Source organism: Manis javanica, chromosome 5 (assembly GCF_040802235.1).
Source record: "Manis javanica isolate MJ-LG chromosome 5, MJ_LKY, whole genome shotgun sequence".
Lineage (NCBI taxonomy): Eukaryota > Metazoa > Chordata > Mammalia > Pholidota > Manidae > Manis > Manis javanica.
In genome coordinates, this window is record NC_133160.1 from 7,705,692 (window position 1) to 7,718,612 (window position 12,921).

General features: G+C 39.9%; 1 protein-coding gene across 2 annotated transcripts in view; it reads right to left on the reverse strand.

Annotated features, from left to right (window-relative positions):
* Window positions 1–484: 484 nt before the first annotated feature.
* The window catches only part of TSHZ2 (teashirt zinc finger homeobox 2), a 414,422-nt gene continuing 401,985 nt past the window's right edge, over window positions 485–12,921 (reverse strand). For both annotated transcript variants that reach the window (XM_073236427.1, XM_073236424.1), the window contains exon 3: window positions 485–8,185. In XM_073236427.1, the coding sequence (XP_073092528.1) occupies window positions 8,184–8,185 (2 nt within the window). In that variant the 3' untranslated portion in view covers window positions 485–8,183. The remainder of the gene's footprint in view (window positions 8,186–12,921) is intronic.

The following is a 12,921-nucleotide window of genomic DNA, read 5'->3' on the forward strand; positions in this document are numbered from 1 at the left end:
CGAGACAGCCGCCCACTGCCGCTGTTGAGACGACATCATAAATTACTTGGGCACAAGCTGACCGGATTTGAGAGCACGCAAAGGCAGTCCCGGAACCAAGCAAGAGGTGGTGGCATTTGTAAAGAGAAAAAATCTGCTGGAGATGAGCGTGGATGCTGGAAGTGGGTCAGTAGGTCTGAGCAACAGAGAGGTCTGCCAATCATTTCCCTGCTTGGCCTCCCTGGAGGTCAGTCCGGTTCCCCCAACTCCCTCCTTCCCTCTCCTTTGCCTCACTCCTCTCTCGCCATCTTTAAAAAACACACACAGGCAGAAATCAATCCATCAAATGTCATTACAGATTTATTAAGCCTGATGTAGAAAGACATTTAACAGGAACATCTTCAGAAAGCATAAAAAGAGCACTTCTATTCGGTCTTGTGCTTTGAAAATCTAAATATATTTTTATCATATAAATAATTCTTTTCATGTTTTAAGTGCATCTGTGTTTTTTTTTTTCTTCTTCTTCTTCTCTCCTTTAATTTTCCATTTTTCAATTGGCCAAAGCAGAAGTCGGTGTTGACTGAAGTGAAGCCATTTGCAAAACTAATGGTGTTGAGGGGCATGTCTATGCTATCCTGTACCAGCAAGGTTTCAGAAAGGTGCTTCAATGTCTGCAGCGTTAAAATGAGGGGTAACCTCCAACAAAATCATAATCGAGCACACCCAGGTCCTAAATGTCGGCAGTTGGGTCTCCTGATGCCAATTACAGTAAGGTTTCAGATGGGAACAGTCTATTTTCCACCACTGAGTGGAAAAAAAAGAAAAAAGACTCTTTCGTCACAAAGGAAAGAGTTATCATGTTTAAAAATGTAAATAATATAGAAACCTTTTTGATGGAAATGAGGGGCTCTATATAACCTTGGCAAGTGTATTACTATTTTCTCACAAAAGCTAAAAGAAATGGTATCTATTATTTAGGGCTTTAATTACAGTTCTCAAAGTAGAATGATTTTACTAAAAAAAAAAAAGAAAAAAACCACCTTTAGATGTAAAAAATAATGGCTTCTGTGATATAATTTAAGGGTTTTCTTCATCTCCACCATCAGAATTTATTTCTAGTGGTAAAACTGCATTTAAAAAATAAGCTTTCGTGGTAGAGGTGATTTCAGTGCAGCAGATAATACACAGGCACGCATCTTGAGTGCGTCTAAACAAGTCGTTTTTAGTCAGTAAGGGGCTGATCTGAATGTTTCTTTGACCTGATTTAAGTTACATGGGCTGTCAAGACCAGATTGTTTATAATTAGGAGGGATGACAGGATGGTGGCACCAAGGGACAAAGGCAGGTAGCACCTTTTCTGAAAATCCCTGCATTTTTTTTTCAAGCTGGAAAGCCATCGTTCCCAGCTGGGCTCTTTGTTATGGGGCAGTGACAATATGGCCAAGCCTTTGGACATTTGCAAGTAGTGACTATACTAGCATTGGAGTGACGGGGAGTCAAAGAGAGTATGGCCAGCCAAGGGAAGAATTTTGTGGATCCCAGAGAAGTGGGCATGGATGCCTATCTGTGATGAATCTGTTTGGCCACAGGGTGGTATGATTTTCCTAGCAGAAATTTTCTTTTTTTTTTCATAGCAAGGACAATTTATAATCATCAAAAACAAGTGAAACATGGTTTTGATTAAAACAGCCTGTTGGCTCAATAATCTCTGTAATTTTAAAAACATCCTTAATGCAGAAGAAGTACACGCCGATGTCAGGAATGGCCTGGGGCCCCATTACAATAGCAACCGAATAAATAAGGAGAAGAATTGAGAGGTCATAAAAACAAAATTAAGCTAATGCTTCAAATTTTGACAATTATGAATTCTTCCTCTAAGAAGACATTAAAAAAATTTTCAGGCACTATTAGATAAAATACAAAGAGGATAATTCTACGTGGATGAGTTTGCAGTTTTCCCAAGGGGTAAAGCATGCCTTTGAAGGAAAACTCTGAATCCGAACGTTGGTACCTCCCTAGATCCAGCAGCTGGATAGGACTCATGCAGACAGACAAAGTTGGTTCTCATAATTTCTTTGTAAACTCAGATCTAATTCTTTCAGAAGCTATTGAAAGAGAATGATCAGGAAAAAATTACAAGCATATTTTTTTCTATACAAAAGAATCCCCATCGTGGGTCAGTTTGGTAGGAAACAGAAACAAGCAAATATAATGAAATCTGTGTTCATACATGGCGATATAGTTAGTATATACAAATATGTACAGTATAAAAATGTACGGAAGGCTTATGTTCCCAGCCATCCAAGCTGCATTGTACACAAGGAAAACAGCCTGAATTTTCCTCCTAATAGACAGGCAAATGTATTATATACAGCATGCAGGGGATAGAAAATTAGTGCCCTTGCACAGAAACATTCTACAGGTACAGTTGTGGTCATTTTTCTTTGAAAATGACTAGTCTGCTTTCCTAATACAAAAATGTGTTTGCCTTTCTTTGCTGGCAAATAAAGTTTCCCTCAGAGCAAGGATGAATGTAATTCTCCCAACTCACTCCGCCCTACCGCCCCACTGCCTTTTCTAAAGAAAAAGAAAGTCCAGAATTAACACAAGGGGGCAAATAGGTAATGTAAACATGGTTGGTGCCGAATTTCCTAAAAAGCTACAAGTGTTCTGCAGATGAAGAACTGGCTGACCATTAAAAAGACCATGTGTGATCAACTACCTTCTTAATTTTAAAGGGGTTTGGAAGTTGATGATTCATGCTGACAGTGCCTGGCTGTTAGGAATCAAAGTTGGAAGGGATTCGAAGGATACCAGTATATCAGAGACCAAAAAGTATATTATATCCCAAGATATTATGACATTTAAGAACCCTGAGCCAATGAGAATTGTTTCATATGTCAGCTTTTTTTTTTTGACTTGCACTGCACATTACAGAGTGTGATGTGTTCTAAGCCAAAATGTATTGCAAAACTGGAGTGTTCCTGTAGTATTTATCTCAGGAACAGTTTTTATTTCTTCTCTGCAGACCGGTTGGACTTTGTGTATTTAAAAAATATACATACACATTCATAATTGAATGTTCTAAGGGTCACTGAGAAAGTGAAAATATTACTGTACAAAGTCTTCACATTTGAGATATACTCAAGATTGTTCAAGTTCTGTAAATATAAGCCTTTGCCTGGAGACTAATAGCCAAATGCAGGTTTCAGGTTCCAGATAATTCAGTGAAACACTGAAATTCATTTTCTGGGGGACGGTCTAAGGGAGTGGTAGATTTTCATTTTTTAAGAATGCATTTGTTCGAATTTTTCAACTTCTCCTGGGGGTTCTCACAAAGGAGTTGTTATTTGTACTTCCAAATGCAGATTTAAGCAAATAAACATTGTACAAAGAGCTGTGACTATTTAATCTGTCTTGTAAAAACAGATCGCTTGTTAAAAGACCTTAATGATAATCATATGGCTATTGGTAAAATCATTTGTATACTGAAAGGTGTCATATCTGGTTGCCATTACTTGGAAGAACCATTTTACTTGGAATATATTTTTCCAAAGGAAATGGACAGAGTCCTGGTACAGAAATAGCATTCCACCTGGTACTAGCATTTTAAAACAGTCCTATTCTAATCCATAAAACATTTCTAGTTTTCCCTGAAGCTTTGGGCTGCCTTGTGCATGAATAATTTTTGGAGAAACACCCACACCCGTTAGCCCATTGTTTGAAACTATTGCAAGAAGATTAAGTAGAGCCTGGAAATTGTACATCTGCATATGTCTCTGAACCTGTCACAGGAAACCAAAGGAGATAAGTGGCTTTACTTTGGGTGAAGAGGTAAAATTCCCCTGTAGAAATTCTGAAGATGATTCACAAGTTTCAAAATGTTTAATGCTCCCTTACAATGGAAGCATGTCTCTCTGTGGGGATGGAAATTCGTATCTCTTTCTCCTGTTTAATCCTTGTCTAAAAGTATTTCATGGATATTTTGAGAAAGTGCCATATACAGGAAGGGAGAAAATGAAATTAGCATTTTAACATCGCACAGGGGAAAAAAATAAACTGAAACTTTAGTTGTAATTTTTCTTCCTAATGCATGTTCAACATAGATTATTACTTTTATTGCTCTTTAGATCTACATACGTGCATGTGTGTTAAAGCCTTCAGTACTTCCTAATAATAAAAAATTTTTATTTTAGCATTCATCTACACACTTCTATTCTTGTTGAAGAGAACAGAGGATAATGTGAAAGTGACTTTTTTAATGTTTTTTTGTTTTTAAACAAAAACATTTAACAAGCTTAAAAAAACGAAACCCAATGAAAAAGGTTTGAACACACTCGAATAACCTGGGGAGGTGACAGATGGAAAAGCGACAGAACTCAAGCACCTTTTAAGGCCTTGTAATCTTTGGATTTACTGTGAAAAGTTTCAGAGAATTAGACTCTTATTGTGTCACTGTCCATACACCCTGGAAACTGAAATTCTTGTTTACCTAAACAAATTCACACATGCACACACCCACCTCCTCTCGGCTTAACCAGAGTTACATAAATGCTTCCCAAATATGTCATTTCATTTGTTTGTTTTCTGCATTTCAACTCAGTTCAGCGGTTGGTGGCTGTGACACATTAGTTATGCAAGATTCAAATAACAGAGCAGGCACACTTGGGGTGTGAGTTCTAAGAAATCTGCTTGTAACCTGAAAGAGCTTCTGTGGGCACTGTCTGGGCTATCCAATATATTCTGTGATTATATTCTGCTTTTAGGCCTTGACCTATTTTTAAGCTATTGTAACCCTGAATGCTTTCCAGAAAGAGAATTCCTTATTCTAAAATATTGTTATTTTGGAAAACAGGAACAAAATGCAAACAACACAGAGGGAGTTGGACCTATGTGAATGCCTCCCCTGGGGGTCTGGTTTCAGCTCCCTTTAGGAGCTGCTGCAAACAACAGGAGGACCTGGATATTGTGAATTACTCACTGTTGTATCCCACAGCACCTAGAACAGTGTCCTGCCCACAGTAGATGCCCACTAATACTTGTTGAATGAATTTGCTGAATAAATTGTGTTTCTTGTTATGCCCTGTGCCCCAGGTGCTTTGTGACATGCCATACACTTAATGAATTTGCTGAATTACAAAATGGGGCTACATACATAAAACTTAAATATTTATATATGATTTTTTCAATGGACGTTTCAATTTGCAGCTAGTTAGTAGCCTTAGCTAGAAAGAGGGATGGGAAGGAAAGCAATCTCTCACCCTCATTGATGCCAAGGGTTGGTGACAGAATGGAGATACTCGAGTGTAATTTGCATGATATTTGCATGTCATCTTTCTTTCCATTTCCAACTTATCAAAACTACATATATTCAGAGGGAGGAAGCAGATAAAAACATTCTCCTGAGTTCATGTTATTTAGTTTCCCCTCCAGAAGGAAGTTTCTAGAAGCCTCATAGGGCTTGCCAAATGAAGACAGGCCTGGTCTCTAGGAATATCCTGAGAGCTGTGTATCTCACAGCGTGAGCCCAGATCTTGTTTCCTAAGGAGAACATTAGCAGCTGTCCCTCAGCAGTGACATTTACGGTTACCAAGCGACAATTCATGAGTCTTACCGAATTTATCAATATTTTTGTCTCTTGTGCCCCACCCCACCCCGCCGTAGAAATTGCATTAACAAAACCATATAGATTATACGTATGTTGAAGGGGATGATTTATTTTTTCCCCTCTTACAACAATTTCCATGGAGTTGAGAATTATATTGTTGCTCCCGAGTTGGAGCAAGAGCTCAAGAATCTGCTTTTGGAGGGTTGCGACAGAATCTGAATTATGTAACTTTATCTAATAACCCTGGGTTGGAGCAGGCAATTTTTTAACAGCTTTAAAAACCCCAATGCTAATGCATTGATTTTCCTTTAATAGAATTTTGTTGTTGAAGGACAGTGCTCAGTAGAGTCCACCCTTCAATCTTAACCCATCTGAAGACTGTTCCTTTCCAGTAGAGCTCCATTCATTTCTGGTTGAATAGGTTAAGCAAAGACAGACCTCGCTGTTCTCAATTCACTTTATGATCCTCCCATCATAAAAAATAATATCAGCACCTTGCTTTTCATGTCAGAACTACATTTGAGCTGCTATTCCCTATGCCCATGAGTAAATCCCATAAAAGCCGCCCCGTTGTACTGCTGCTATTTTTCCTTGTGGGTGATTGATTGATGGATGAGTGCTGACACTTCAATGAAGCTATTTCGACTGCCATCTCAATCCGATGATGTGAGGGGTATATTTTCTGTCCATGCCTCATTACTTCAGAATGACATTCCTGGAACTTCATTTACTTTTTCCCTCCTTCCCCGAAGCGCCATATTTTTTCCCATCTAGGTTATGCATGCCATAAAAAAAGCAATTTGCTATTATATGTGGCATAAGGGCAACACTTTCCCTAGGAGGTAAATAAGAAGTTTTTTTTTTTTTTTAATCCCAATGTTGAATTTAGGGATCATGTCAAAATTTCCAAAGCAATTCCAAAAAGCAGCCTCCATGAGAAATGGTGAGGAGGGTATATTTGGGTATATTTGGCTTCATTTTGTTGGTGTTGAGATTTGTTTTGTGTGATAACCTTGGTATTTAAAGCAAAAACAAAAAACATTTCTTTTGTTTAAGAATCATCTAGTTCCTAGTGTTGTACCTAGAATAGTTTAAATATTTCATGTATAGCTGAGTAGCAGTTTACAACACAATCCAGACTTATTTGTCTTTTGAGAATAAGGAAATTCATCGTTTAAAGCAATGATGGATTTATCTATTATAGGTTGCTTTCAGTGGTATGGAAAATTCTCAACTAGAGTAAACAGATCTACCCCTGAATTTCCAAACTGTGCACTAGGTAGGCATGACTTTTACTATTACAACATGCTCTTAGCTTTTCCAAGTTGACTTAGGACCTGATTTTAATCTGTGTAATACAGTATTCCCGTTAATAATAACGTGTAATTAAGACATCCGTTAAAAATCCATAACGTTAATTTAATGGAGAAAATCTAATACAGTTCTATTGGAATTTTTACGTTAAATTAACTTTAACGGGCTTTTAATGGATGTCTTAATTAGATCTCATTATTAACGGGAATATTCCACAAATTAAAATTGGGCCCTCAAAGTTTTAATGAAAAAAGTTGCAGGAACACATTTAAAATGGACACCCTATTTCATGCTTTCTGTTGCTTCTCAAGCTAAGCTGCGTTTTTGAGCCCATAAACAACAGGTCTTAGGAAAGAGATGACCAGAAAAGGCTGCTGCTGAACTTTCCACCCTGCAATGATCTCATCTTCGTGCTCTTTCACATCCTGCATCTCACGCATGTCCCGGCTCCTCCCACTTTGTAGGTCTCCTAGGACAGCGGTGCGCGCTTAGGACTTTTTTTTTTAGACCAATCAAGATAACGATGATAAAACAAGATGCCCACGACTGCATGGGAGAAAGTCTTTGGCAGCAACATGGTTAAGCCTGACTGTCTGAGCCACTTTCGCACAAGGTGAACATTGTTTAGAGGCTTTCTTGGCTCAAACTCTGGTTTAACTTAATAATTGTTCCACTTTGCGGTGATGGATGGCTCCCTGGTGCCGGGGCAGGACTGGGCAATCCAGGTGCAACCGTAATTGTTGCACCGAACAGAAACATTTCCTTTAGACAAACGTTCCCAGAGGGGTTGTAAATAGGAAATGGACATTACCATGAAAAGGAAGCTTCCAGGCATGTGCATCTCGCAGCTCACTTGGCAGTTACACCGTGAAGACTTATGCCCCTCCCGTCCCCCCACCGCCCTCTTCCTGTCAAGTGTTACAAACCAACAAACCAACAAAATAAGTACACCCGTGTCCTCAGTCATTATTTTTCTTCGGTGGCACTTTGTTTTCTTGTGACAGTGAAAAGGGGACCGTGGAGACAAGACAGCCCCATTGCAGTTCATCAATGAAAATCTAATATCGTCCATAAGCAGAGAAGTGGAAATCAATACTTCATTACCAAATTGTTAGTGAGAATGAAGAGAAATGGCTGGGGTGGGCTTTTTTTGTTTTTCTTTTTTTGGCAGTCTTCTCAGAGCAGGGTGTCAGGAGGAGTTCAATGTCAGAAGCAGGGTGATAACAACGGAGGACTCCGTGTGAGGGGGGTCCAGGCTGGAAAGTTGAAACTAAGGCATTTGTCCTGTAATGGAAATCAGAACAACAGAAAAAGATGCATTATTTTCTGAGGAATAGCTCAGTTGGCTATTTCCCCCAGGTAGATTGCCCACCTACATAACTTCATGTGTGTTAACATTCTGTATAGCAATACAGTTTAGTCTAGGGTATGAAATAACCACATGAAGGGACATAGAAAGGAAGAGCCAATTTTGGGGAAAAAAATCTTCGAACTTAAATATATGGAGGAGCTGTTCGTACACCCATGTTCCTGGTAGCATTATTCACAATAGTTAAAAGGTGGAAGCAACCCAAATGACTATGAATGGGTAAAGAAAATGTAGTGCCTACTAAAAAAGGAGTATTATTTGGCCATAAAAAGGAGGAAATTCTGATACATGATGCAGCACAGAGCTACCTCAAGCACACTGAGCTAAGGGGAAAAAAGCCAGCCATGAAATGACAGATACTATATGATTTCACTTACGTGAGGTACCTAGAGGGGTCAAACTCACAGGGACATGAAGCAGGACGGTGCTTGCTGGGCCTGGGGAACAGGAATTACTGTGTAATGAGTACAGAATTTCAGTTTTGCAAGAGGAAAAAGTTCTGGAGATGGATAGTAGTGATAGTTGCACAGCCATGTGAATGGACTTAATGCCACTAAACTATATACTTCAAAACGGTTAAGATGGGAAATTTTACATTATGTGTATTTTATCCCAATTAAAAATTAAAAATATAATGTATGATCTTTCTATTATCAAGCATTTGGAAAAAGGAAAATATTTACTCTATGGCCCCACCATCCAGAGAGAGATCCTATTCACCTTCTGCTGTATTTCCTTCTAGTGGTTTCCTTTCCCATATATTTTTGTTAGGTTTACATAATCATAAGTGCCCACTGTGCACTGTTCCTCTCTGTTGGTTTGTTTTTTCCTTGGAAGCTGTCTCAGTTGTAAACAGCTACACGAGTTCTATCACCCACATTATCAGAGTTTACTAAATCATTCTCATGCTCTCGGACATTTCATTTGCTTCCAATTTTATCCAGTAGCTGATGATTGTAGCTTTTCAGTGAAGTGTTATAATCTATGTACTGTCAGCCCTCCAAATTTGTCTGTCTCCTGGAATAGCATGCAGGCTATTCTGGGTCTCTCGCCTCTCCATATAAACTTTGGAATCCATCGGCTAGTATTCACAAAAAAAACCTTGCTGGGATTTTGATAGGGATCCACTGTATCTACAGATCAAGCTGTGAATGGACTTAATGCCACATGTTGGGACGAACATCTTTAAAACGTGTTTAAAGCCTTTCAAGAATATTTTCATAGGCCTATATTCCCTAATGTGGAATTCTTGAGTAAAAGATAGGAACATTTGGGTGGCACAGAAGGGCTATTTAAAAGTACATTTTGCTATGGGAGGTTATTGAGGTGTACTTTTTTTTTTCAGATATGTGCTGTTTGGATTACTGTAGGGATGCATATCATTTCCATCAGCCCAACATTGGTGGCGTTCCTTGTTTACGTCTTTTTATTTAGTGGCATTGCCGATTTTAGTGAGAAAACACACCTTGGATCTACATATAATTAGTCTGTTGGAAAAGGAAAACTTCCAAGTTTCTAGTAGAAAAGGAAAGGCATATTGAAAATTGTATGACATTTGATGTATGCAGGGAAATTACGTGCAAAATAATCCTAACAGACATTATAAGTGATTCTTTGGTAAGGAACAGTATGACTGCAATACTAGCAACTGGTTCTTTTTTTTTTTTTTATTTACCAACTCTCCTTTTTTTTTTATTTAGGTATTATTAATCTACAATTACATGAGCAACATTATGGTTCCCAGACTCCCCCCATGATCAAGTCCCCACCACATACCCCCATTACAGTCACTGTAGCAACCGGTTCTTACACACCTACCAAATGCCAGCCAGGTACCGTGTTGCCATTACCATTAACCCTGGAAATAGTCTCATTTTAAAAATAAGGAAAAAAATGTTCTCGAAGAGGAGAGTTACTTGTCTGAGGTCACACAGCTGCTACAAAGCAGAGGATGGCTTTAAATTTAGGCCTTCCCATCAGGGAGCTTCTTCATTCACCTCAGGCACCACCGTGTCTAGATTACAGACGGTCAACCTGAGTGGGAGAAGTCACTCCCTTGGGTGTTAGGTTTGTGTTTCAGAGACAAAGGGTCCCTCGTAGTTTCTCCTATGACTTGGTTTGAACTCCCTAGAAGGTCTAGGAGCTCGAAGGAGGATGACCATGTGGTTCTAAGAGGAGAGATGGGTCAAAGAAAGACAAAGAAAGTAGAGGTCAGAAATGACAATGGCATAAAGAGATGGTAGGAGGTGGGAGAGAGGAAAAGAAAGGAAGAGAAAAGGATGATGAAGCCTATCTTCCTGAAACAGTGCACGTGCGTTACGTCGGGAGACAGGCTGCAGCCCTGGGTAAAGAGTGTGGCCCTTATTTTCGCCTCCCTGACCATGACATTGAGGCGATACCGGTTTTACAGAACCTTGCTTCAATAATCACTTCCTTGAACCTTCTATAGATTTGACCAACCCAGACTTGTCTGGCTAGATTTCTCTTAGCACAGAGTTTGTTCTGGGAAGGAGAGCAAGGAGAAAGAAAAACTACTTTTGTCATGTTCTAGTCCCCTTCTTGGAAATTCCCAACATGTGGATTAAGAATTTGGAGAAGTCCAGCAGTTAAAAGCCAACCCAACCCAACACATCGTTATTTAACCCAGTGCTTCTCAGGTGTGAGAACCCCATTATTTCCTACAAAACACTCACAGAGGGCAAACGCCTTCATGACAGACCCTAGTGCAGCAACAGAGGAAGCCATTCAGTTCCTAAGATGTCAGTCCTGACCTCAGGATTGACTTCCTGTGACTCTTTGCTTGGGTTCCTTGGCTTTGTGGGCCTCAGCAGGAAAGCACTCTCTTGTAGTGATAACTTGACGGTTTCCGAGTCTATTCTATGCTATCCATACCCTGTCGTCGCCTCCCCTCATGTCCGCTTCACAAGGCTGCAGGGCAGGAGGTAAGAGCGTCTACACTTCCCAGCCTAGGAAATGGAGGTTGAGAGAGGTGAGCCATTTGGCCTTCCGTCTGCTGGCTGGTCGGCGGGAAAAAGGGTATTCAGACACTGGATTTTATGGTGTCTTAACTCACTACTTCTTTTATTGCCTGTGATGGTTTGGTAATGTCTTAAAATGTTAAACAGTAGCGTTATTAATAATTTAGAAGCATTTCCCCTAGTCTATCATCTGCCCAGTGACTCGGTTAAATTCCAGATATGAGTGTCTTCTCTTAAAACCTGGCTGTGATTCTATTCCCATCTGAAAAATCTCCTCCTTTCCCACCACGTTTGGTAGCAGGGGTGGATTCTTCTGGGAGGTCGGAGTTTCTGCATTAGAATAGAAAGGTAAGTGAGGAGTCCTGAATCTTGGGCCCCTCTGGGACAATATGCCCCTTCTTATTTCTTATCTTAAAAGAAGATGAAAAACTTTATTTTCTCTGGGCCTAAAAAGGAAGCCCTGGAAGGAAATTAAAACAAGAAAATAAAGGGATGGGAACTGGTGGTACGATTTCTCGCTGTCCAGAATGGCTCGTGAAGAATGGATGCAGAAAGCAAGCAAGCACACAGTCCTGATTGCTTCTCAAATGGTACCTGAGACCAAGCTTTTCTGCTGCATGTGGTTTTTTCCCTCTAATATGTCAAGCTACTACTATGAAGTAAAACAGAAATAAATAAGAATTGTAATTACATATCTAAAAAGTCGCTGGCAGTGTTCATTAAGTAGTGTTTGTGGGGGAAACCCAGGCGAAAAGATGTAATTATTTTTGTATTAATTACAGAGCCACCCACAGATGTGTAGAATTATATATACTTTAATTTGGCCACACTGGCATTTTGTATCCCTCTGGAAAGTCGTTTTGGTGGGTTCCTCCTCTTTGTGCTTCTGCTCCATCCGGCTGCCTTCTTTCCCTGTTCTGCACGGTTCTGAGTGCCGCACTCTTGTCCTGGAGGGGTGTTTTGAGATTGAATCAATGATGGTGGGGGGGGGGCGCCATTGGCCTGGAATGTTAGGCACCTTGCAGTGTGTGGGGCAGTTTCTCCCAAGGTGGTACTGTCCCTCATCCTGCATCGCTTTTGAAAATCCCTCTGTAGGCTGTGGTTTCTCATCCTTGGTACTTTTGATATTTTGCACCAGATAACTCCTCGTGTGGGAGACTGGCCCACACACAGTAGGATTTTTAGCAGCTTCCCTAGCCTCTACCCACAGAATTCTAGAAGCATCCTCCTCACCCTCCCATTGTAACAACCAAAAATATCTCTGGGGATGTTGTCAAACGTTCCTGGGCTGGGGGTGGGAGGGCAAAGTTATCACTTTTTCAGAACCACTGACATGGTAGAAAATGTTCTTATCATTATTTTAAAAAACTAATTTCATTTTACATCCAAACATAGTCTTTTATGCCTAGTTTCATACATACTGCATTTTCTAGAAATTAAGCCATTTGCAGATAAAGAGAAGCTGGTCTTTGTTTTATTTGGAACTCTAATGGGACCTACTTGCCATTTCAGAAAATCAAGTTGCCTTTGGAATTGCTGCACAAGATATTCGAGATGCCTATTCAACACACCCATACCTGTCTGCGTTTATCTCCAGCACGGCCACACATTCACAGTGACTCTAACTGTAGGAGCACACATCAGGCCACCTCGGTGTGCCTTTGGGGGTCTCA